Raw genomic sequence first — 27,542 nt, 5'->3', positions numbered from 1 at the left:
GAATCTCCCGTGGTTGCCCAACCACCTCCACATCGAACAGAAACTCTTCACCATCAGCTTTAAAGCAGTCAATCCCCTTGCCCACCTCCTATCTCACCTTACTACTCTTCTGCTACAACTCAGCCCACACACTTGGCTCCTCTAATACCAAACTTCTCACTGGGCCTCCATCTCATTTATCTCGCCACCGACCTCTCACCCACGTCCTGTCCCTAGCCTGGAACACCCTCCCTTTTCACATCTGACAGACGATCACTCTCTCCCCGCCTCAAAGTCTTATTAAAGGCCTACCTCCTCCAAGAGGCCTTCCCTGACTAAGCCCCCTTTCCTCTTCTCTCGCCCCCTCCTTTGTCACCCTGATTTGCCCCCTTTATTCACCCCCGTCAGCCCCACAGCACTAATGTATATCTGTAATTTATTTATTATATTATCTGTCCTCCCCTCTAAACTGTAAACTCATTTTTTGTTTTTGTTCCTCTTTGCCCACTCCACTCAGCATCTCCCTGACTTGCTCCCTTTACTCATCTCCCCTCCCAGCCCCATGGCACTTATATACATATCTGTCATTTATTTATTTATAGTAATGCCTCTTTCCCCACCTAGACTGTAAGCTCATTGCAGGCAGGGAATGTATCTGTTTATTCTTATATTGTACTCTCCCAAGCACTCAGTACAGTGCTCTGCACACACTAAGTGTTCAATAAATAAGATTGAATGAATGAATGAATGATTGAATGAATGTTCCAGGCACTGTACTAAGCACTGGAGTAGATACTTGTAGTCAGGGAATGTGTCTTCCAGCTCTGCTACTTTGTAATAATAATAATAATGATGATGGTATTTGTTAAGCACTTAACTATGTGCCAGGCACTATACTAAGCGCTGGGATTGTTACAAACAAATTGGGTTGAATGATTGAATTGAATGATGGTATTTGTTAAGCGCTTACTATGTGCCAAGCACTGTTCTAAGCACTGGGGAAAATACAAGGTTATCAGGTTGTCCCACGTGGGGCTCACAGTCTTAATCCCCATTTTACAGATGAGGTAACTGAAGCACAGAGAAATTAAATGACTCACCCAAAGCCACACAGCTGACAAGTGGCAGAGCCGGGATTAGAACCCATGACCTCTGACTCCCAAGCCCGGGCTCTTTCCACTAAGCCAGGCTGCTTCTCAGGGTTGGAAACAGTCCCTGTCCCATGTGGGGGTCACAGTCTCAATACTCTCCCAAGCGCTCAGTACAGTACTCCGTATACAGGAAGCGCTCAATAAATTCAATTGATTGATTGATTGATTGGCTGTTGCCACTAGAAGCCACATGTGGTCTCACCGACTGCCTTCGGGGGTTCAGGAACCCTCTCTAGCTGCTTGTGAGGACAGACTGCTCCGATCATGTATGGAGGGTAGCTCTTCTCAGCCCTACCCTCAGCAGGAAATATGGGAGGAAATGACACGTGCACGCACGCAAAAACGCACACACAAACGCCCCCCACAAAGCCTTGTTGAAGGCCCATCTCCTCCAAGAAGCCTTCCCTGACTAAGCCCTCCTTTCCTCTTCTCCCACTCCCTTCTGCGTCACCTTGGTTTGCTCCCTTTATTCGTCCCCGCTTCCCAGCCCCACGAAGAGAGGCTTGGGAGCAACAAAGCTGGAGACACTGGGGAAAGAGAGCCGGATTACAGCACAGGCCTGGGTGTCGGAAGGACCTGGGTTCTAATCCTGACTCTGCCAGTTGCCTGCTCTGTGACCTTGGGCATATAATAATAATAATAATAATTTTGGCATTTGTTAAGCGCTTACTATGTGCAAAGCCCTGTTCTAAGCGCTGGGGAGTATACAAGGTGATCAGGTTGTCCCCCGTGGGGCTCACAGTCTTCATCCCCATTTTACAGAGGGGGTAACTGAGGCCCAGAGAAGTGACTTGCCCAAAGTCACACAGCTGACAATGGGCGGGGCCGGGATTTGAACCCATGACCTCTGACTCCAAAGCCCGGGCTCTTTTCCACTGAGCCAAGCTGCTTCTCTGCATATCACTTCACTTCTCTGGGCCTCAGTTCCCTCGTCTGGAAAATGGGGATTAAGACCGCGAGTCCCAGGTGTGAGATGGACTGTGTCTAAACCAGATTAGCCTGTAGCTACCCAGTGCCCGGTACGGTGCCTGGAACATAGTGAGCGCTTAACAAATACCATTAAAAAAAAAAGAGCAAGAAGGGAAGGCGGTGAGAGATGAAGTCGCCGGAGGGTGGTTGTCAGCGACGAAAGGGGGCTTCAGTTGTGGAAAATTTTGCAAAGGGCAAACACATACAGAGAGCTCAGGAACTCCTAACCAAAAAACAAGAAAAATGTATTCAAATTCAGAGTAATGGCAACCTGTTCCACTGCAGTCTGTTTCTTGGGATTTCCCCGAACGCGAACCCTAATGACCTTTAAAGACCCCAAAAGCGATTCTCTGTACCCTCGTCGGTATTATCGCTGGCTTCCGCCCGGTCCAGGAAGCTGAAGTATCTCTCGTTGAGAGGGGAGTAAGCACGCTCTGCCCATAATGGTGATGTTCTTCCCTTTGCAAATCAATTTATGGTAGATAACGATAATAATGATGGTATTTGCTAAACGCTTTTTATGTGCCAGGCATTGTACTAAGCGCTGGGGTTGATAGAAGCAAATCAGGTTGGCCACAGTCCCTGTCCCATGTGGGGCTCATAGTCTCGATCCCCATTTTACAGATGAGGTAACTGAAGCCCAGAGAAGTGAAGTGACCTGTCCAAGGTCACACAGCAGACAAAGTGGCTGAGCCGGGATTAGAACTCATGACCTTCTGACTCCCGGGCCCAGGCTCTATCTGCTGCACCATACTGCTTCTCACGCAACTGCAGCAGATGCGGTGGATACAAGCTAATCAAGTTGGACACAGTCCCTGTCCCACATGGGGGGGGGCTCACGGACTTCATCCCCATTTTATGGATATGGTAACTGAGGCAACAGAGCAGGGAAGTGACTTGTCACACAGAAGACAACTGGCAGAGGCAGAATTAGAACCCAGATCTGTCCGACGCTCAGGCCCTGGCTCTTTCCAAATCCCTCAAAGAGATTGCACACACCTGTTGCTTCCGCTGCCTCTCCTCCAGCTCCCTTTTGGATCCACCACAATCCGGTTTCCCCTTACCATCTTAAGCTTGTTGTGGGAAAGATACATGACTTACCAACTCTGTTGTATAATAATAATAACAATAATAATAATAATAATGGCATTTAGTATGTGCTTACTATGTGCAAAGCACTGTTCTAAGCGCTGGGGAGGTTACAAGGTGATCAAGTTGTCCCAAGGGGGCTCACAGTCTTCATTCCCATTTTACAGTCTTCATTCCCATTTTACAGATGACGTAACCGAGGCCCAGAGAAGTGAAGTGATTTGCCCAAAGTCACACAGCTGACAAGTGGCAGAGCCAGGATTTGAACCCACGACCTTTGACTCCAAAGCCCAGGCTCTTTCCACTGAGCCAATGCGGCTTCTCTTGTAATAATAATAATAATAATAATAATAATAATAGCATTTGTTAAGCGCTTACTATGTGCAAAGCACTGTTCTAAGCGCTGGGGAGGATACAAGGTGATGAGGTTGTCCTACTTGGGACTCACAGTCTTAATCCCCAGTTTACAGATGAGGTAACTGAGGCCCAGAGAAGTGAAGTGACTTGCCCAGGCTGCTTAGTACAGTGCTCTGCATACACTAAGCGCTCAATAAATAGCACTGATTGAATGATTGATTCAGTCCATGGAACCTACAGTCTCCAATGACCTCTTCCTTTTCAACTCTGATGGACTCTCACTGTATTCATCCTCTTTGACCCCTTGCCTGCCTGTGACAGAATGGACCCCTCCCCTTTTTAAAGGTATTTTGTCAAGCGCTTATTATGTGCCCAGCACTGTACTAAGCACTGGGATAGATAGAGAAGCAGCGTGGCTCAGTGGAAAGAGCCCGGACTTTGGAGTCAGAGGTCATGGGTTCAAATCCCAGCTCCGCCAGTTGTCAGCTGTGTGACTTTGGGCAAGTCACTTAACTTCTCTGTGCTTCAGTTACCTCATCTGGAAAATGGGGATGAAGACTGTGAGCCCCCCGTGGGACAACCTGATCACCTTGTAACCTCCCCAGCGCTTAGAACAGTGCTTTGCATATAGTAAGCGCTTAATAAATGCCATCATTATTATTATACGAATAATCAGGTTGGCCACAGTTCCTTCCCCACATGGGCCTCACAGTCTAAGTTGGAGAGAGTAGTATTTAACTCCCATTTTACAGAAGAGGCAACTGAGGAACAGAGAAGTGACTTGCCCAGTGTAACACAGCAGACAAGTGACAGAGCTGGAATCATCTTCACCTTTATCATCGGAGGTATTTATTGAGTGCCTACTGAATGCAAAGCACTGTGCTAAGTGCTTGAGAGAGTTCAACAGAAGTCTTAATGCACTATAACAAAAGGAGCATCCAACAATCGTATTTATTGAGCTTTTACTGTGTGCAGAGCTCTGTATTAAGTGCTTGGGAGGGTATGATGTAACAGTCTTGGTAGACATGTTCCCTTCCACAACAAGCCTACAGTCTAGAGGGGGAGACAGACATTAATATAAATAAACAAATTACGGATACGTATATAAGTGTTGTGAAACTGAGGGAGGTGTGAATAAAAGGAGCAAATAATAATAAAAATAATGGCATTTATTAAGCCATTAACAGTGCAAAGTACTGTTCTAAGCACTGAAGGTTACAAGGTGATCAGGTTGTCCTACGTGGGGCTCACAGCCTTAACCCCCATTTTACAGATGAGGTAACTGAGGCACAGAGGAGTTAAGTGCAAATCCAAATCCAAGTGCAAGGGCCAAACAGAAGGGAGTGGGAGAAGAGGAAGTGACGGTTTAGTCGGGGAAGGTCTCTTGGAGGAGGTGTGGCTTCAACAGGGCTTTGAAGGAGTGCATTGGACCATTTTTTCCTCCATGTTCGTTTCCAGGCCCTTTCTCAATCAATCAATCGATCGATCTATTTATTGAGCACTTACTGTGTGCAGAGCACTAGACTAAGCCCTGGGGAGAGTTACAGTACAACCGAGTTGGTAGACATAATCCCTGGCACAACGAACTTACCGAACTTACTTAACGAACTTAGACTGTGAGCCCACTCTTTTAGACTGTGAGCCCACTGTTGGGTAGGGACTGCCTCTATATGTTGCCAACTTGTACTTCCCAAGCGCTTAGTACAGTGCTCTGCACACCGTAAGCACTCAATAAATACGATTGATTGATTGATTGATTGATTGATTACCGTCTAGCGGGGGAGACAGACATTAATATGAATCAATATAATTACGGATATGGACATGTTTCAAGGGGCTGAGGGAGGGGTGAATAAAGGGAGCAAATCAGGATGATGGGGAAGGGAGTGGGACCAGAGGAAATGAGGGCTTAGCCAAGGAAGACCCCTTGGAGGAGATGAGGCTTCAGTAAGGCTTTGAATGGGGGCCTGGGACCTTTTTTTTGTTGTTCCAAGCCTTCTCCCCAGCCCTTTTCTCCATGAGCCCACCACGAAATAATTCAGTTCTTAGATCCTGGAATATCTCACTTGATTTTGATTCTGAGTGACCTCCTGCCCTCCCATTGTCCACTGAAACCTACAGACTATCAGACACTCCCTACTTACTGGCCTCGCGGCAAGCCACAGGCCCGAAGACCACACAAATGATTCAGACAATCAGGCACACCTCTAAGTAACTCAGGAAATGTCTTTCAGCCATCGGAAATCAGCCTGGGACCTCGAGGGGGTTTGGTTCTGGAGGAGGGCTTAAATTCTGCCTGCGTTTTCAAAACAATCTAAATGCCAAAGCTTTCTCAAGTCAAATGGAGAGGGAGAATTAGTCAATCATATTTACTGGGCGCTCACTGTATGCAGAGCACTGTACTAAGCACTTAGGAGAGTACAAGTTAAGGAGTCACATTCCTTTACCAACAGTTTACAGTTGAGAAGGGGAGACAGACATGAATATAAATAAATCAGTGACAGATATGTATATAAGTGCTGTGGGGCTGGGAGAGGGGATGAATAAAGGAAGCAAGTCACAGTGATGCAGGAGGGAGTGGAAGAGAAGGAAAAGAGAGCCTACTCAGGGAAGGCCTCTTGGAGGAGTTGTACCTTTAGAAAGACTTTGAAGAGGGAAGATTAATTGTCTGTCGGATCTGAGGAGGGAGGGCACTCCAGGCCAGAGGCGGGACGTGGGAGAGAGGTTGGCGGCGAGATAGACGAGGTACAGTGAGAAGGTTAGCATTAGAGGACTAGAGTGTGCAGGCTGGGTGAGGTAGGAGGGGGCAAAGTGATTTAAAGCCAATGGTAAGGAGCTTCTGTTTGATGTGGAGGTGTAAAGGAGTCTTTGGGCCCCTTTAAACAGCCCTCTTCAAACCCCAGGGTGGGGCAGAGAAACCCTTCCTAGCCCCACATCACTTCTGCACATATCCGTAATTTATTTATTTATATTAATGTCTGTCTCCCCCTCTAGACTGAAAGCTTGTTGTGGAGAGGGGATGAATCTGTTATATTGTCGTATTGCACTTTCCTTCTCCAGCCCAGCCCGCACCCTCCGCTCCTCTGCCGCTAACCTCCTCACTGTACCTCGTTCTCGCCTGTCCCGCCTATGACCCCCGGCCCACGTCCTCCCCCTGGCCTGGAATGCCCTCCCTCCACACATCCACCAAACTAGCTCTCTTCCTCCCTTCAAAGCCCTACTGAGAGCTCACCTCCTCCAAGAGGCCTTCCCAGACTGAGCCCCCTTTTTCCTCTTCTCCTCCCCATCCTCCCCGTCCCTACCTCCTTCCCCTCCCCACAGCGCTTCTCTATATGTTTGTATAGATTTATTACTCTATTTATTTTAATTTGTACATATTTACTATTCTATTTATTTTGTAAATAACGTGCATCTAGCTTTATCTGTATTTGTTCTGACGACTTGACACTTGTCTAACATGTTTTGTTTTGTTGTCTGTCTCTCCCTTATAGACTGTGAGCCCTTTGTTGGGTAGGGACCGTCTCTATACATTGCTGACTTGTACTTCCCAAGCTCTCAGTACAGTGCTCTGCACACAGTAAGCGCTCAATAAATACGATTGAATGAATGAATGAATGAATACAGCACTCTGCACACAGTAAGGGCTCAATAACTACGTCTGACTGACTGTACTATGGGTGATCAAGGAAGAGGAGGAAAAGACATGTCTTTTCAGGCAGATCTTCTAACCCTGACCTTAACCCTCTCACCTTCTTACATCTTCCCAAAGAAGCGGTGTGGCACCAGTGGAAAAAGCCCAGGCCTGAGAATCAGAGGACCTGGGTTCTAATCCCGGCTCAGCCAATTTCTTGCTGTGTCACCTTGGGTAAGTCACTTCTCAGTGCCTCAATTTCCTCAACTGATATATAGGGATACAATCCCTGTTCTCCCTCCTACTTGGATTGTGAGCCCCAGAACAGCGTGGCTCAGTAGAAACAGCATGGGCTTTGGAGTCAATGGTCATGGGTTCAAATTCTGGCTCCGCCAATTGTCAGCTGTGTGACTTTGGGCAAGTCACTTCACTTCCTGGGCCTCAGTTACCCACCTGTAAAATGAGGATTGACTGTGCACCCCCTGTGGGACAACCTGATCACCTTGTAGCCTCCCCAGCGCTTAGAACAGTGCTTTGCACATAGTAAGCGCTTAACAAATACCATCACCATTATTATTATTATTATTATTATTATTATGTGGGACAGGGACTGTGTCCGACCTGATTAACTTTCATCTACTCTAGCGCTTAGAACTGTGCTTAACAGATAGTAAGTGCTTAACAAATGTGATTTTTAAAAGTCACTTGAGAATCCAGGGGACCAAATTCTTGGAATTTAGGTACCAGAAAAGGTTTAAGCTCTGCAGTAACCCTTGAGCAGTTACACCATTGGGCTATAAATCGAAATATCTTTGACAGAGGATCCCAGGACCAAGTAGGACAGAGATTTTAAACTTCTGAAAATTTAGCTTTCCAAGAAAAGTACACATTTGAGTCTCTGAGCAGAAAATGTTTACAATCATAGGGAGAAAATGTCACTACTTCTGGATGCTTAATGAGGGTTTTTAATGCACTAAGAGCAATATGGAAAATTTGAGTCAGCAGACACATAAAATGAGAAATCAGCATGTAGTGTAAACTAAAGTGGGGAGAGGAAGAAGGAAGGGAGGCAGTGATGAGGCTGAAACAGTTGTTTTCTACATGAAATAGTCTCCACATTGTCTTTGATTTTGACCGTTAGAAACTGTCTAGGCCTATAAAGTTCCTTTTATTAGTCTTAAGCTTAGTGCCGGTATTACATTAACAACTGATGACAACGACATAATGACTCAGCAGCCTGCAATTCTGAAAATAAACAGCATTTAGGGAAAAGCAGGGGCAGCAGACGCCACTTTCTACTTGACGGTTAAATTCTTGCCCTCTGGCTAAGGAAATTACCTATGGCTATGGCCAGTGAGACACAGAATTAGACAAATAAATAGTAGAAATTAGAATTCTTCAAAAGAGGATGTCTCCAGATCACATTCAGTCTCTCTGCTAGCGGGAGACGTGAGCGCCTTGGGTATTTGTAAGTGAAAAAGCTAAACTGAATATCTAAGTGTTGCTGAGTTAGGAAGCTTTCCTGTGGCTGGGGGGTTTAGGGGGTGGGAGGTGTGCAAGGAGTCTTTCGATCAGTCAATCGATGGTATTTATCAAGCGAGAGAAGGAGCATGGCCTAGTGGTTAGAGCTTGGGACCGGGAGTCCCAAGTGCTTGACACATAGTAAGTACTTAACAAGTCCTCTCCTCCTCCCCAACCACCCCCACCCTACCTCCTTCCCCTCCCCACAGCACCTGTATATGTTTGTACAGATTTATTACTCTATTTTACTTGTACACATTTTACTACTCTATTTTGTTAATGATGTGCATCTAGCTTTATTTCTATTTATTCTAATGACTTGACCCCCGTCCACATGTTTTGTTTTATTGTCTGTGTCCCCCTTCTAGACTGTGAGCCTGTTGTTGAGTAGGGACCGTCTCTCTATGTTGCCAACTTGTACTTCCCAAGCGCTTAGTGCAGTGCTCTGCACACAGTAAGCACTCAGTAAATACGATTGATTGATTGATTTGCACACAGTAATTATATTATTCTATTAATTTATTTCATTTGTACATATTTATTCTATTTATTTTATTTTGTTAATATGTTTTGTCTTGTTGTCTGTCTCCCCCTTCTAGACTGTGAGCCCGCTGTCGGGTAGGGACCATCTTTCTATGTTGCCGACTTGTACTTCCCAAGCGCTTAGTACAGTGCTCTGCACACAGTAAGCGCTCAATAAATACGATTGAATGAATGAATGAATGAGTCAGAAGTGCCTGGGTTCTAATCCCTGTTCCTCCACTTATCCGCTGTGTGACCTTGGGCAAGTCACTTCACTTCTCTGTGCCTCCGCTACCTCATCTGTAAAATGGGGATTAAGACTGTGAGCCCCATGGGGGACGGGGACTGTGTCCAATCTGATGTGCTTGCATTCGCCCCAGTGCTTAGGATAGTGACCGTCACATAGTAAGTGCTTAACATCTACCATAAAAAGTGTTTACTGTATGCAGAGGACTGGGCTTGGGAGAGTACAATATAACAGAGTTGGTAGGTCCGTTCTCTTAACCACAAGAAGCTTATAGTCTAGAGAAGACACACATAAAAATAACTTCTAGAAAGGGGAAGTGGCAGAATATAAGGATGTAAGTGCTGTGGAGCTGAGGGTGGGGTAAATAAAAGGTACTTAAAAGATACGCATCCAAATGGATAGGCGATAGACATGGAAAGAATATGGGCTTTAGGAATCAGAGGACCTGGGTTCTAATCCTGACTCTGCCGCTTGTCTGCTGTGTGAAGCAAGTCACTTCGCTTCTCTGGGCCTCAGTTCCCTCATCTGTAAAATGGGGATTTAGACAGCACACCCCATGTGGGACCTAGCCCAGCGCTTAGTGTCTAGCACACAGAAATAATTTAACAACTATGCTTTCAGAGATATTAAAAAGAAAGAAATAAGGGAACGGAAGGAGGGGAAATGAGGCCTTAGTTGGGGAAGCCTTCCTGTTGACTTCCTTGCCTCCCCTCTTTAGTCAATCGCATTTATTGAGTGTTTACTCTCTAGTAGTAGTAGTTGTGGTAATAGTTATACAAGTAGTAGTAATAGTAATAGTGAGCCCCCCGTGGAACAACCTGATCACCTTGTAACCTCCTCAGCACTTAGAACAGTGCTTTGCACAGAGTAAGCGCTTAATAAATGCCATTATTATTATTATTTATTAGGAATACACATGTGGGAATTAAGACACAGTCACTGACTTTCAGGGAGTTCAAAATCAGGCCCCAAGGGACAATTCTGGCCCTTCATCTCAATCACTCTCAACGAGTGGTATTCATTAAAACCTTCACAGACTCTTTAGAAGGCAAGTTGAACAGACCTGTTCAACTCAAAAGGAGAGTTCACAACCTCAAAGAGACAAAATTGGCAAGCTACTTGACACCCTGGTGGTTTACCAGAATCCCCGAGCTTCTGACTCCATCAATAGCATTTGCTAAGAGCCTACTGCACGCAGAGAGCTGTACTAAGCGCTTGGAGAAATGTAACAGCGGTAAACCTTTCCTCTTCTCCCACACACTTCTGTGTCGCTCTGACTTGCTCCCTTTGTTCGTCCCCGCTCCCAGCCCCACAACACCGATGTCCGTAGCTGTCATTCATTTATTTCTATTTATTCATTTATTTATAAATTTATAACTTCATTTACTTATTTCTATTGAAGTGGGCTTCCCCCCTTCTGTAAACTGTAAACTGACTGTAAACTCATGGTGGCGGGAAATGTGTCTGTTTATTGCTGTGCTTGTATTCTCCCAAGAGTTTAGTACAGTGCTCGGCACACAGTAAGCGCTCAATAAACAGGATTGAATGAAGGAGTGAAAGAATGAATAAAGGCACACAAGCTCAGGAGCTTTCAGTCTAATGAGAGAGACAGATACAAAATCACTGACGGATGGGGATGAAGAGAGAAGGGAACGACGGGTAGTTAACAAATTAACTTGCACCAACCCTAGCGCTTAGGACAGTGTCTCCCCCTCTAGACTGTAAGCTTGGCATGAACAAGGAACGTGACTGCTAATTCTGTTATATTATCCTCTCCCAAGAGCTTAGTACAGTGTTCTTCACACAGTAAGCGCTCAGTAAATCTAGACTGCAAGCTCATCTCTAGACTATAAATGTCTTGCAGGCAGGGAATGTGTCTCTTAAGTGTTATATTGTACTCTCCCGAGTGCTTTGCATACAGTAAGTGCTCAATAAATATGATTGAATGATTGAATGAATGAACGAATAAATACCACTGATTGATTAACTGACACACAGTCAGCACTTAACAAATACCATTAAAATGGGTAATCAATCATATTTATTGAGCAGAGCACTGTATTAAGCGCTTGGGAGAAGACAATATAAACTGAGTCAGTAGACACATTCTCTGCCCACAGCAAGGATAGTTGGATAAAGAAATGTCTAAGTGTACGCTCCCAAGAGCTTAGTAATAATAATAATAATAATAAAATAATGATAATAATTGTGGTATTTGTTAAGTGCTTACTATGTGCCAGGCACTGTACTAAGCACTGGGGTGGATACAAGCAAATTGGGTTGGACACAGTCCCTGTCCCACGTGGGGCTCAGAATCTTAATCCCCATTTTACAGATAAGGTAACTGAGGCCTAGAGAAGTGAAATGACTGGTCCAAGGCCACACAGCAGACAAGTGGCAAAGCCCACATAAGGACCCAGGTCCTTCTGATTCCCAGGTCCATACTCTACCCATTAAGCCGTGCTATCTTCTCCACACGGTAAGCATTCAATAAATACAATTGGTTAATGAACAGAGTGCATAAACAAATTGTACCAGAATTCTATGGACGACATGAATGCAGAAGTGGAGAAGTATTGAAAATGTCCAAATAATTGATTCTTCCACAATAAATTACCACCTGGTTCTTTACTGTTCCTTGGTAGAATATTCCACTATCAAGAAACTTAGTCGAGAGGAAAACGGTAGCAAATAATGGATTGATGTCTTTACCTTGTAGTAAATCCGGGCTGCCAAACCACGTTGAAGAACCCTTTCCCGGAAACACACTGCTTTCAGCAGAAAGGTCAGATTACCAATTGTGTCCAGGTTAAATGCCAGAAAACTAAAGGAAAAATGCACAGAAGGTGTTATTTATTACTTTTACACCCTGGCAGATTTCAGCAAGAGGAAATGGTCTTAAATTGCAGGAAGAGAGTTTTGCGTTGAAAGTTTCAGAGATTTAAAGAAGAGTTTTCTGATAGTGGGATACTTACTGGACATGGGACAGGAATAGCAAAAGGGAATGAAGTCATTTCCTTCTTAAAGGATCTTTAAGAATAGCATAAAGATAAATTCTTTACAGTCCTCTCTCTCTCTCTCTCTTTCTCTCTCTCTTTCTCTTCTCTACCCCACAAAGTGGAAAGAGCATTCAGAAGCTTGTGTCTAATCCTGGCTCCACCACATACCTGCTGGATGATCTTGGTCATATAATTTCACTTCTTTGTTCCCTCCGCTGTAAAATGGAGATTTAATAATACCTGTCCTCCTTCCTACTTAGGCTGGGAGCCCCATGTGGGACATGGATTGTGTCCACCCTGATTATCTCGCATCTGCCCCAGCGCTTAGTACAGTGCTTGGCATAAAGTAAGCACTTGATGAATACCGTTATTTTTATTAGTACCTTATTTGTACTTCCCAAGCGCTTAGTACAGTGCTCTGCACATAGTAAGTGCTCAATAAATACGATTGATGATGATGATGATGATTAGTAGTATTTAAAACATTTATCTGGCCACATTCATTCATTCATTCAATCGTATAAATCGTATTTGAGAAGCAGCATGGCTCAGTGGAAAGAGCACGGGCTTTGGAGTCGGAGGTCATGGGTTTGAATCCTGACTCCGCCACATATCTGCTGTGTGACCTGGGCCAAGTCACTTAACTTCTCAGAGCCTCAGTTACCTCATCTGTAAAATGGGGATTAAGACTGTGAGCCCCACGTGGGACAACTTGATCACCTTGTATCCCCCCCAGCGCTTAGAACAGTGCTCTGCACATAGTAAGCACTTAACAAATGCCATCATTATTATTATTATTATTATTAATCATGACATCATCATCAGTGATTCTATCAATGATAATAATGATGACAAGGAAGAAGGCTAATAATGTTAGGAATGATACTTTTTAAGAGCTTACTAGGTGTCAAGCACTGTTCTAAGAGCTGGGGTAGATACAACCTAATCATTCATTCATTCATTCAATCGTATTTATTGAGTGCTTACTGCGTGTACAGCACTGTACTAAGCGCTTGGGAAGTCCAAGTTGGCGACATATAGAGATGGTCCCTACCCAACAACAGGCTCATAGTCTAGAAGGGGGAGACAGACAACAAAACAAAACACGTGGACAGGTGTCAGGTCATCAGAATAAATAAAAATAAAGCTAGATGCACACTATTAACAGAATAAATAGAATAGTAAATATGTACAAGTAAAATAAATAGAGTAATAAGTCTGTACAAACACATATACAGGTGCTGTCATGTTGGACACAGTCCCCATCCCATGAGGGGGCTCACAATCTCAATCCCCATTTTACAGATGACGTAACTGAGGCCCAGAGAAGCGAAGTGACTTGCCCAAAGTCACACAGCAGATAAGTGGTGGAGCTGGGATTAGAATCCACGACCTTCTGGCTCCATTAGACCACGCTGATTCCTCTGCATCACCCGAAACAGCGTCCTTTTCATTCAGTGCAGTTCCGACGCTGGGAATCCTATCTGAAGGAGCCCCAGGAGAAGAAGCCGTCCTGCTGAGGAAATGTCAGATGCTCTACACACAGTAAGCGCTCAATAAATATGATTGAATGAATGAATGATTGAATTAGCTTGTATCTACCCCAGCTCTTAGACCAGTGCTTGACACCTAGTAAGCGCTTAAAAAGTATCATTCCTAACATTATTAGCCTTCTTCCTTGTAATCATTATTATCATTGATAGAATCACTGATGATGATGTCATGATTTATAATAATAATGATTGCATTTGTTAAGTGCTTACTATGTGCAGAGCACTGTTCTAAGCGCTGGGGGGGATACAAGGTGATCAAGTTGTGCCACGTGGGGCTCACAGTCTTAATCCCCATTTTACAGATGAGGTAACTGAGGCTCAGAGAAGTTAAGTGACTTGCCCCATTCATTCACTGGGTCAGTAGAGGAGGCAGCATGGTGTAATGGCTAGAGCACAGGAATGGGAATCCAGAAGGAAATGGGTTCTAATCCTGGCTCAGCCACTTGGCTGCTTTGTGGCCTTGGGCAAGTCACTGCTTCTCTGGGCCTCGGTTACCTCAGCTGTAAAATGGAGATTAAGACTGTGAGCCTCATGCGGGACAGGGACTTTGTCCAACCTGCTTTGCTTGTATCCACCCCAGCGCTTAGAGCCCCCTTTTAGACTGTAAGCCCACTGTTGGGTAGGGACTGTCTCTATATGTTGCCAACTTGGACTTCCCAAGCGCTTAGTACAGTACAATAAATACGATTGATTGATTGATTTGTACGGTGTCTGGCACATAGTAAGCACTTAACAAATACCACAATTATTATTATTTGGACTGATTCAGGATCAGTAAGTCATTCCTCAAAAATGATTGAGGAAGTTGCTTTGCTGAGTATTTTTACACTAGGCCAAATAGGGAGTAATAGTAAAATAGTAAGCGTCCCCTTGCATGAAGATAGATGGAATCATTTATTTTAAGCAGGGAGAGGATTAAATGGTATTTGTGAAGTGCTTACTATGGGTCAAGCACTGTACTAAGCGCTGGGGTAGATACAAGCTAAGCAGGTCCCACGTGGGGCTCACAGTCTAAGTAGGAGGGAGAACAGGGATTGAATCCCCATTTTGTAGTTGAGGGAACGGAGGCACAGAGAAGTGAAGTGATCAGTTACCTCATCTGTAAAATGGGGATTAATACTGTGAGCCCCACGTGGGACAACCTGATCACCTTGTAACCTCCCCAGTGTGTAGAACAGTGCTTTGCACATTGTAAGTGCTTAACCAATACCAAAATTATTATTATTATTATTATTATTATTATTATTATTATTATTATTATTTGCCCAAGGTCACAACAGACAAGCAGCCAAATCGGGATTAAAAGCCAGGTCCTCTGACTTTCAGGTCTGTGGTCTTTCCATTAAGCTATGTGGCTTCTCTAAGTATAATTTCACAGTTATTCTCAATCAAGAGTCAAACACATTTTATTAACCTGTTCTATCCTTCTGTTGCTTTGCATTGTTGGCTTTGCACAGCACCTCCTGGTTTGGGATTCTGTTGCCTAGATCAATTTCCTTATAAAAAAAAAAGTTATGCGCAAATCTCCCCACTCCTCAAAAACCTCCAGTGACTGCCCATCCATCTCTGCATCAAAATGAAATTCCATATAATAGATTTAAGGCTCTCAATCAGCTTTTCCCCTCCTACTTAGAGAAGTGGCATTCCCTAATGGAAAGAGCATGGGCTTGGGAGTTGGGGAATCTGGGTTCTAATTCCAGCTCTGCCACATATCTGCTGGGTGACCTTGGATGAGTCACTTCACTTCTCTGTGCCTCAATTACACCATCTGTAAAATTCATTCATTCATTCAATTGTATTTATTGAGCACTTACTGTGTGCAGAGCACCGTACTAAGCGCTTGGGAAGTACAAGTCGACAACATATAGAGATGGTCCCTACCCAACAGGCTCACAGTCTAGAAGGGGGAGACAGGCAACAAAACAAAACATGTAGACGGGTGTCAAAATCGTCAGAAGAAATAGAATTAAAATGCGGATTGAATCCTACTCCCTCCTATTTAGAGTGTGAGCCCCTTGTGGGTCAGGGACTGTGTCCAACCTGGTTCTCAGCTCTGGCATAGATACAAGTGAATCAGGTTGGACACAGGTTGGCGTTAAATACGATTGAATAAATAACCCTGAAATCTCTGGATTTTGTGGGCAAGGAAGTGTCTACAAATTCTGTTGTTTTGTGCTCTCCCAAGCAGTTAGTACGGTGCTCTGCACACAGTAAGTGCTCAGTAAATAGCATTGATTGATTACTGTTAGTCATTCATTCATTCATTCAATCGTATTTATTGAGCGCTTACCGTGTGCAGAGCACTGTACTAAGCGCTTGGGAAGTACAAGTCCTTTAAGGCTGGGAGATCAAAGCCTTTAAATATATTCCTACAGTGCTTTAGATTATTGTAACTGTAGGGTTCTCATCTAGATTTAATTTAAGGGCATTTAGGATCAAGTCAAACTCCTGTATAAAACTTCTCTGGTAATGAATATTTACAATCCATATTAAAATATTTGATCGCTTTTAGTTGTTCCATAATTAAACTACAAACATTTTCTCCCTTCTGGAAACATTATCCAACCCTGTCCTTTCCTGGTTCCCCTCCTATCTCTCTGGACGCCCATTTTCAGTCTCTTTCATGGGCGTTGGGGGTCCCTCAAGGTTCAGTTCTGGGTCCCCTTCTATTCTCCATCTACACCCACTCCCTTGGAGAACTCATTCACTCACATGGCTTTGACTACCACCTCTATATGCCGGTGATTCCCAAATCTACATCTCCAACCTTGATCCCTCTCTTTCTCTGCAGGCTCGCATCGCCTCCCGAATTCAGGACATCTCTACTTGGATGTTCCACCGACTCCTCAAACTTGACATGTCCAAAAAAAAAAACTCCTTACCTTCCCACCCAAACCCTGTCCTCCCCCGACTTTCCCGTCACTGTAGACGGCACTGCCATCCTTCCTGTCTCACAAGCCCGTAACCTTGGCGTTATCCTTGACTCATCACTCTCATTCAACTCACGTATTCAACCTGTCACCAAATCCTGTTGGTTTACCCTTCACGACATCACTAAAACTGCCCTTTCTTCTCCATCCAACCTGCTACCTTGTTAATCCAAGCACTTATCCTACCCTGCCTTGAAGACTGCATCAGCCTCCTCGCTGACCTCCCAGCCCCCTGTCTCTCCTCACTCTAGTCCATATCTCACTCAGCTGCCTGAATCGTTTTTCCACAAAAATGTTCAGGCCACATTTCCCCACTCCTCAAGAACCTCCAGTGGTTGCTTATCCACCCCTGCATCAAACAGAAGCTCTTCACCAACAGCTTTAAAGTACTCAATCACCTTGCCCCCTCCTCCCTTACTTTCCTGATTTCCTACAACAATGCAGCCCGCAAACTTTGCTCTTCTAATGCCAACCTACTCACTTTATCTCAATCTCGTCTATCTCACCTCCGACCTCTTGCCCACATCCTGCCTCTGGCTCATCCTCCCTCTTCATATCTGACAGATGATCATTCCTCCCACCTTCAAAGTCTGATTGAAGGAACATCTCCAAGAGGCTTTCCCCTATGAAACCCTAATTTCCTCTTCTCCCTCTCCCTTCTGCATAATAATAATAATTTCGGTACTTAAGCACTTACTATGTGCCAGGCACTGTTCTAAGCACTGGGGTGGATACAAGCAAATAGGGATGGGCATAGTCCCTGTCCCACGTGGGGCTCACAGTCTTAATCCCCATTTTACAGATGAGGGAACTGACACCCAGAGAAGTAAAGTGGCTTACCCAAGATCACACAGCAGACAAGTGGCGGAGCAGGGATTAGAACCCATGACCTTCTGGCTCCCAAGCCCGTGCTCTATCCACTAAGCTACACTGCTTCTTCAGCATGCTTCTTCTGCATCACCCTTGCACTTCGATTTACACCTTTTAATCATCCATCCCTCAGCCCCACAGCCCTTAGGTACATCTCCATAATTTATTTATTTATATTAATACCTGTCTCCCCTTCTAGACCATAAACTCATTGGAGGCAGGGAATATATCTACCAATTCTGTAATAGTATACTCACCTAAGTGCTTAGTACAGTGCTGTATGCACAGTAAGGGTTCAATAAATATGATTAATGGATTGATTTTTTTATGGTATTTGTTAGGCGCTTACTATGTGTCAAACACTGTTCTAAGTGCTAGGGTAGACACAGGTGAATTTCACTCATTCATTCAATTGTATTTATTGAGCGCTTACTGTGTGCACAGCACTGTACTAAGCGCTTGGGAAGTACAAGTCGGTAACATATAGAGACGGCCCCTACCCAACAACGGGCTCACATTCATTCATTCATTCATTCAATCGTATTTATTGAGCGCTTACTGTGTGCAGAGCACTGTACTAAGTGCTTGGGAAGTACAAGTCAGTAACATATAGAGACAGTCCCTACACAACAACGGACTCACAGTCTAGAAGGGGGAGACATAACAAAACAAAACATGTAGACAGGTGTCAAAATCGTCAGAACAAATTTGGACACAGTCCCTGACCTACACAGGGCTCACAGTTCAAGTAGGAGGAAGAACAGGAAAGCTAAGGCGCAGAGAACCTACGTGACTTACATTGTACAAAGCACTGGGGCAGGTACAAGCTAATCGGATTGGACCCAATCTCTATCCCACATGGGTCTCACAGTCTTCATCCCCATTTTACAGATGAGGTAACTGAGGCACAGAGAAGTCAAGTGACTTGTCCAAGTTCAGCCAGCAAGCAATTGGCAGAGAGGGATTAGAACCCGTGCTCTTTCCATGATGCTTCTCACTCACCAGTCTCCTATTTCCAACACTTTTACAGCACCATTTTATTTGTCTTCACTGATAATCAAACCAGTCACTACACATTACAGTCATGAGAAGCAGGTAGAGCATTCATTCATTCAATTGTATTTATTGAGCGCTTACTGTGTGCAGAGCACTGTACTAAGCGCTTGGGAAGTACAAGTCGGTAACATATAGAGACGGTCCCTACCCACCAACGGGCTCACGGTCTAGAAGGGGGAGACAGACAACAAAACAAAACATGTAGACAGGTGTCAAAATCGTCGGAACAAATTTGGACACAGTCCCTGTCCTACACAGGGCTCACAGTTCAAGTAGGAGGAAGAACAGGAAAACTAAGGCGCAGAGAACCTATGTGACTTACATTGTACAAAGCACCGGAGCAGGTACAAGCTAATCGGGTTGGACCCAGTCTCTATCCCACATGGGGCTCACAGTCTTCATCCCCATTTTACAGATGAGGTAACTGAGGCACAGAGAAGTCAAGTGACTTGTCCAAGGTCAGCCAGCAAGCAATTGGCAGAGAGGGATTAGAACCCGCGTCCTCTGACTCCCAAGCCCGTGCTCTTTCCATGCTGCTTCTCACTCACCAGTCTCTTTCCTATTTCCAACACTTTTCCGGCACCATTTTATTTGTCTTCACTGATAATCAAACCAGTCATTACACATTACAGTCATGAAGTACATATTTATTCTATTTATTTTATTTTGTTAATATGTTTTGTTTTGTTGTCTATCTCCCCCCTTCTAGACTGTGAGCCCGCTGTTGGGTAGGGACCGTCTCTATATGTTGCCAAATTGTACTTCCCAAGCGCTTAGTACAGTACTCTGCACACAGTAAGTGCTCAATAAATACGATTGAATGAATGAATGAATGAGAAGTAGGTAGAGCAGTCATTCATTCATTCATTCAATCGTATTTATTGAGCGCTTACTGTGTGCACAGCAGTGTACTAAGCACTTGGAAAGTACAGTTCAGTGACATGGGCCTGGGATTCAGAAGGACTTGAGTTCTAATCCCAATTCTGCCACTGTAGAATGGGCTGAGTCTCTGAAGGACAGTTTGAGAACTAGGTAAGTACAGATTGGACACAGAGTTTGAATTTCGAAATGGGGATGAAGTCTGTAAATCCCATGCGGGACAGGGACTGTCTCCAACCAGATTAGGTTGGACCTGCCCCAGTGCTTAGTACAGTGCCTGGCACACAGTAAGTGCTTAACAAATACCATAAAAAGAAAAAATTACATGTATTAAATAGCAGACAACTTTTTTGGTTAACATTGAATGATTCTACAAATGACTAAGGCTCCGACTTTCTTCTTCTACTGATGCTATGCTGACTCTGCACAATTCTATCTCTGGAGCTTGCTTAACGGTGTATACTCCTAACAGATCAACATCATCGATGCTATGTATTGAGCACCACTGTGTGCTGAGTGCTGTCCTAAGTGCTTGGAAGAATACCATACAACAAAACAAGCTTAAAGATAGACTGTTCCAGCACTTAGAACAGTGCTTTGCACATAGTAAGCACTTAATAAATGCCATTATTATTATTATTATTATTATTATGTGTACATGCAATTATTAAGCTAAAAAAAATTAAGTGCATCCTATTCGCCAAGCACCGTGGTAGACACAAGATGATTAGGTTGGAGATAGTTCCTGTTCCACATGGGGCTCACAGTCCAAAGAGAAGGGAGAATAGAAATTGAATCCCCATTTTACAGAGATCCAGAGAATAATAATAATGATGATGATGATGGCATTTATTCATTCATTCATTCAATCGTATTTATTAGCTCTCTTCCTCCCTTCAAGGCCCTACTGAGAGCTCACCTACTCCAGGAGGCCTTCCCAGACTGAGCCCCCTCCTTCCTCTCCCCCTCCCGCCTTACCTCCTTCCCTTCCCCACAGCACCTGTACATATGTATATGTTTGTACATATTTATTACTCTATTTATTTATTTTACTTGTACATATCTATTCTATTTATTTTACTTTGTTAATATGTTTTGTTTTGTTCTCTGTCTTCCCCTTCTAGACTGTGAGCCCACTGTTGGGTAGGGACCGACTCTATATGTTGCCAACTTGTACTTCCCAAGCACTTAGTACAGTGCTCTGCACACAGTAAGCGCTCAATAAATATGATTGATTGATTGATTGAGCGCTTACTGTGTGCAGAGCACTGTTAAGCATTTACTCTTTGCAAAGCACTCTTCTAAGAGCTGGAGAGGTTACAAGGTGATCAGGTTGTCCCACGGGGGGTTCACAGTCTTAATCCCCATTTTACAGATGAGGGAATTGAGGCACAGAGAAGTGACTTGCCCAAAGTTACACAGCAGACAAGTAGCAGAGCCGGAATTAGAACCCATGACCTCTGACTCCCAAGCCCTGGCTCTCTCCACTGAGCCACGTGAATTGACTTGGCCGAGGTCACTGAGCGAGGCAGGGAGTGTGTCTACCAACTCTCCCAAAGGTTCAGTGCAGTGCTCTACACACGGTAAGCATTCAATAAATAGAACTGATTGATTGACTGACAAGTGGCAGAGTCCGGAATTTTTTTAACAGTATGTGTTCAGTGCTTTCTATGTGCCAGGCACTGTACTAAAAGTTGGGGTAGATACAAGCTAATCAGGTTGGACACAGTCCCTGTCCCATGGAGAAGCAGCGTGGCTCAGTGGAAAGAGCCCGGGCTTTGGAGTCAGCGGTCGTGGGTTCAAATTCCGGCTCTGCCACTTGTCAGCTGTGAGGCTTTGGGCAAGTCACTTAACTTCTCTGGGCCTCAGTTCCCTCATCTGTAAAATGCGGATGAAGATCGTGAGTCCCACGTGGGACAACCTGACTACCTTGTATCTACCCCAGTGCTTAGAACTGTGTCTTGCACATAGTAAGCGCTTAACAAATACCAACATTATTTTATTATTATTATTATTATTATTATTATTATTATTATTATTATTTGAGGATCATGGTGTTCATACCCATTTTACAGAGAAGGGAAGTGAGGCACAGAGGAAGTGAAGTGACTTGCCTAAGGTCACACAGCAAACAAGTGATAGAGCCGGGCTTAGACTCCTTAGGCATGTGCTCTATCCATTTGGCCACACTACTTTCCGGCCTTCCTTGGGAACAATTCCTCCTAGCCCTACCCAACACTTTCTTTCAGACGTCCAAACAAAACAGCTCTCGAGTTCCATCTGGAGACCGAACCGTCCTTCCTGCAGCCCATGGCTCGAAATTCAAACTCTGCATCCAGTCCGTACTTACCTAGTTCTCAAACTGTCCCTCAGAGACTCTGCCCAGCTTCGAAGGAGGCCAAAAAGCGGTCGTTCCTCATTTTGCCTGGTAGACTGAGTCAGCAGTTCTCGGACAACCACCTGTGTAAAGAGTTTTCATTTCAAAACTCCTCACCCTGAGCTTCAAGGCTGTCCATCCTCTTGCCCCCTCCTACCTCACCTCCCTTCTCTCCTTCTGCAGCCCAGCCCGCACCCTCCGCTCCTCTGCCTCTGCTAACCTCAATCAATCAATCAATCAATCGTATTTATTGAGCGCTTACTATGTGCAGAGCACTGTACTAAGCGCTTGGGAAGTACAAATTGGCATCACATAGAGACAGTCCCTACCCGATAGTGGGCTCCCGTAACCTCCTCACCGTTAGGCCTCGTTCTCGCCTGTCCCACCATCGACCCCCGGCCCACGTCATCCCCCTGGCCTGGAATGCCCTCCCTCTGCCCATCCGCCAAGCTAGCTCTCTTCCTCCCTTCAAAGCCCTACTAAGAGCTCACCTCCTCCAGGAGGCCTTCCCACACTGAGCCCCCTCCTTCCTCTCCCCCTCCCCATCCCCCCTGCCCTACCTCCTTCCCCTCCCCACAGCACCTGTATATATGTTTGTACAGATTTATTATTCTATTTATTTTACTTGTACTTATTTACTATTCTATTTATTTTGTTAATGATGTGCATCTAGCTTTACTTCTATTTATTCTGATGACTTGACACCTGCTACATGTTTTGTTTTATTGTCTGTCTCCCCCTTCTAGACTGTGAGCCCACTGATGGTCCCTACCCTACCCTTGTACTTCTCAACCACTTAGTACAGTGTTCTGCACACAGTAAGCGCTCAATAAATACGATTGAATGAATGAATGAATGAATGAACTTCTTACTGTCCTCCTCTGGTTCTCCTCCTATCTCTCTGGATGCCCATTATTAGCCTCTTTCATGGGCTTCTCCTGTGCCTCCCACCCTCTAATTGGGGGCTCAGTTATGGGTCCCCTTCGATTTTCCATCTACCCCCACTCCCTTGAAGAACTCACTCAATCAATCCTATTTATTGAGTGCTTACTATGTGCAGAGCACTGTTCTAAGCGCTTGGGAAGTACAAATTGGCAACATATAGAGACAGACCCTACCCAACAGCGGGCTCACAGTCTAGAAGGGGGAGACAGAGAACAAAACCAAACATAGTAACAAAATAAAATAAATAGAATAGATATGTACAAGTAAAATAAATAGAGTAATAAATATGTACAAACATATATACATATATTTCAGCGGCCGCTCAGAGCACTCACTCTCATGGTTTCAACTACCATGGCTATGCGGTTGACACCCAAATCTACATCTCCAGCCATCATCTTTCTCTCCTTCTCTGCAGTCTCACATTTCCTCCTGCCTTCAGGACATCTCTACTTGGACATCCCGAGCAGCGTGGCTCAGTGGAAAGAACACGGGCTTTAGAGTCAGAGATCAAGGGTTCAAATCCCGAGTCCGCCACTTGTCAGCTGTGTGACTTTGGGCAAGTCACTTCACCTCTCTGGGCCTCAGTTACCTCATCTGTAAAATGGGGATTAAGACTGTGAGCCCCCCCCGTGGGACAACCTGATCACCTTGTAACTTCCCCAGTGCTTAGAACAGTGCTTTGCACATAGTAAGCGCTTAATAAATGCCGTCATTATTATTATGATTATTATTAACGTGTCCAAAACAGAACTCCTAATCTTCCCACCCAAACCCTGTCAACTCCCTTGGGCAAGTTACTTCACTTCTCTATACCTCATTTGTTTCACCTGTAAAATGAGATTTAAATCCTACCCTAAGTGTGCCACCTGATTATCTTGTATCTAATCCAGTGCAGCACACATAGTAAGTGCTTAACAAGTACGCTAATTGTTATTAGTACTACTTCTGAAGCAACCTCCTTTACTGCCTTTTTTGGGGTTTTTTAAGGTATTTGTTAGGTGCTTTCTTTGTGCCAGACACTGTACTCGACGCTAAGGGAGATACAAGATAATCAGGGGGACACAGTCCATGTCCCACTTGGGGCTCAGAGTCTTCACCCTTATTTAAAGATGAGGGAACTAAGCCACAGAGAAGTGAAATGACTTGCCCAAGGTCGCAGAGCAGACAAGCGGTGAAGCCGGGATTAGAACCCATGACCTTCTGACTCGAAGGCCCTGGCTCTACCCACTAGGCCATGCTTTCCCAGTGGTTTTGCCTTTGCCCTGCAAGAATCTGCTTCATATTTTCTTTGGAAGATCTTCCATAGAAAGGGGTGAACTTCTTCATTTTTTGGGGATGAAATTTGGAAATTAACCAGGTCCACTTAACTTCCACGAAGTAGGAATCTTGATTCTCCAGCATTTAGTACAGTGCTCTGAACACAGCAAGCACTCAATAAAAATCATCAATCCAATGACCGATTTACATTCTAAGAACGATTATTACATTTTTAGTTTGACCAGGAAACAGATAATAATAATAATGATGGCCTTTATTAAGCGCTTACTATGTGCAAAGCACTGTTCTAAGTGCTGGGGTGGTTACAAGGTGATCAGGTTGTCCCACGGGGGGCTCACAGTCTTTAATCCCCATCTTACAGATGAGGTCAGTGAGGGCCAGAGAAGTTAAGTGACTTGCCCAAAGTCACACAGCTGACAATTGGCAGAGCCAGGATTTGAACCCATGACCCAGACCCAGGAAGGGGTCTACCTTTGGTTACTGAGACCCCTCAGGACTGTAAGCTCATTGTGTGCAGGCAATATGCCTGTTATATTGTTGTGAGGAATGAGGAAGTGCTTAATAAGGCAGGGAATGTGTTATACTGTACTGTCTCAAGCACTTAGTACAGTGCTCTGCACCCAGTAAGTGCTCAATAAATACGATTGAATGAACGAATGAATATTCATCCCCCCTCCCAGCCCCACAGCACTCATGGACGTAGCTGTCCTTTTATTTATTTCTGTTAATGTCTGTCTCCCCCTCTAGACCGTAAGCTCGTTGTGAGCAGGGAATATGTCCATACTTTTGCTCTATTGTAATGATAATAATAATAATGATGATGGTATTTGTTAAGAGCTTACTATGTGCCAGGCACTGTAATAATAATAATAATAATGGCATTTATAAGCGCTTACTATGTGCAAAGCACTGTTCTAAGTGATGGGGAGGTCACAAGGTGATCAGGTTGTCCCACGGGGGGCTCACAGTCTTCATCCCCATTTTCCAGATGAGGGAACTGAGGCCCAGAGAAGTGAAGTGACTTGCCCAAAGTCACACAGCTGACAAGTGGCGGAGCCGGGACGCGAACCCATGACCTCTGACTCCAAAGCCCAGGCTCTTTCCACTGAGCCACGTAAGTGCTGGGGTGGATACAAGCAAATTGAATTGGACATAGTCCCTGTCCCACGTGGGGGCTCACAGTCTCGATCCCCATTTTACAGATGAGGTAACTGAGGCACACAGAAGTGCCTTTTATCCTCTCAAGCGCTTAGTACAGTGCTGTGCGCACAGTAAGAGCTCAATAAATACGACTGACTGAACGAATGAACGAATAAATCTTGAAAAACTGCCTTCTGAACCTGTAACAGCCAAGGTCTGCTGATCCCCTCAGACTTCCGAGTATCCGGGCTGAGGTGACCCCTGTGGCCAGCCGCCCCCACAGAGAGGTGGGTGTTTCAGCACGATGAAACATAGAGCTGATAAATTTGAAAAGAAAACAACCAAAAGGAAAAGTTGTTGCTCTGAGAACCTCAGTGTTGGTTATGTCCCACTTCGGGTGAATCTCCGGGCCTCCAACTAGAAGTGATTTCAAGTCACTAGGAAATGCGGTGTTGGCAAATGGAAGCGGTGTGGCTTAATAACAATAATAATTAAGACTATTATTAAGTGCTTGCTTCATGTCAGGCACTTTACTAAGCGCTGGGGTGGATGGAAGCTAATTGGGTTGGACGCTGTCCTTGTCCCATGCGGGGCTCATAGTTTCAATCCCCATTTTACAGATGAGGTAACTGAGGCACAGAGAAGTGAACTGACTTGCCCAAGGTCATACAGTGGACAAGTGGTGGAGCTGGGATTAGAACCCATGACATCCTGCCTCTGCCACTTATCAGCTGTGTGACTTTGGGCCAGTCACTTGACTTATTTATTTATTATAATGGCATTTGTTAAGTGCTTACGATGTGCAAAGCACTGTTCTAAGCACTGGGGAGGTTAGAAGGTGATCAGGTTGCCCCACGTGGGGCTCACAGTCTTCATCCAGATTTTACAGATGAGGTAACTGAGGCTCAGAGAAGTTAAGTGACTTGCCCAAGGTCACACAGCAGACATGTGGTGGAGCCGGGATTCGAACCCATGACCTCTGATTCCAAAGCCCATGCTCTTTCCGCTAAGCCACGCTGCTTCTCCAACTTCTCTGTGCCTCAGTTACCACATCTGTAAAATGGGGATAAGACTGTGAGTCCCATGTGGGACAACCTGATGACCTTGTATCTCCCCCAGCGCTTAGAAGAGTGCTTGGCATATAGTAAGCGCTTAACAAATACCACCATTATTAGTATTATTATTATTATAACTCCCAGGCCTGTGTCCTATCCACTTCGCCATGCTGCTTCTCAAAGAGCATGCTTAGCCTTAGTGTAAAGAGCATAGGAGTAGCAGCGTGGCCAGTGGAAAGAGCATGGGATTTGGAGTCAGAGGTCAGGGGTTCAAATCCCGCCTCCGCCACTTCTCAGCTGTGTGATTTTGGGCAAGTCACTTAACTTCTCTGGGCCTCAGTTCCCTAATTTGTAAAATGGGGATTAAGACTGTGAGCCCCACGTGGGACAACCTGATCAGCTTGTAACCTCCCCAGCGCTTAGAACAGTGCTTTGCACATAGTAAGTGCTTAATAAATGCCATCATTATTATTATTATTACAGGCCTGGAGTCAGAGGACCTGGGTTCTTAAACCAGCTCTGCCACGTACCGGCTGTGTGATCTCGGGCAAGTCATTTAACTTCTCTGTGCTTCAGTTTCCTCAACTGTAAAATAGGGATTAAATCCTACTCCCTCCATGTGGGACCTGACTAGCTCCTATCTCCCCCAGCGCTTAGAACCATGCTTGGCACTTAGTAAGCGCCTAACAAATACTACAATTAGTAGAGGAAGCAGTAGGAGCCAGAGAAGGGTTCTTTACTTGGGGGAAGGCTTGAAGAGGTTTGGAGGCCAAGGGGAACAAGTCTCCCCCAACTCCATTTCAATATTGAGAAGCTGTGGCTCTTTTGTAATTCAATTAAAAGGCTATTCAATTTTTTTTTTAATGGTACAGAGAAGCAGCGTGGCTCAGTGGAAAGACCACGGGCTTTGGAGTCAGAGATCATGGGTTCAAATCCCTACTCCGCCAATTGTCAGCTGTGTGACTTTGGGCAAGTCACTTCACTTCTCTGG

The 27,542-nt window shown here is 44.8% G+C and overlaps 1 protein-coding gene across 1 annotated transcript in view; it reads right to left on the bottom strand.

Annotated features, from left to right (window-relative positions):
* Nucleotides 1–27,542, bottom strand: part of ACOXL (acyl-CoA oxidase like) — a 271,420-nt gene that overhangs the window by 60,383 nt on the left and 183,495 nt on the right. The window contains exons 13-14 of the mRNA XM_038765552.1: nucleotides 22,104–22,213; nucleotides 12,179–12,290 (exon numbers count right to left, since the gene is read on the bottom strand). Coding sequence (XP_038621480.1) covers nucleotides 12,179–12,290; nucleotides 22,104–22,213 — 222 coding nt within the window. The remainder of the gene's footprint in view (nucleotides 1–12,178; nucleotides 12,291–22,103; nucleotides 22,214–27,542) is intronic.

The sequence above is a fragment of the Tachyglossus aculeatus genome, chromosome 23 (genome assembly GCF_015852505.1).
Source record: "Tachyglossus aculeatus isolate mTacAcu1 chromosome 23, mTacAcu1.pri, whole genome shotgun sequence".
Lineage (NCBI taxonomy): Eukaryota > Metazoa > Chordata > Mammalia > Monotremata > Tachyglossidae > Tachyglossus > Tachyglossus aculeatus.
Note: the sequence above shows the minus strand (reverse complement) of the source record. Positions and strands in the feature narration are given on the sequence as shown.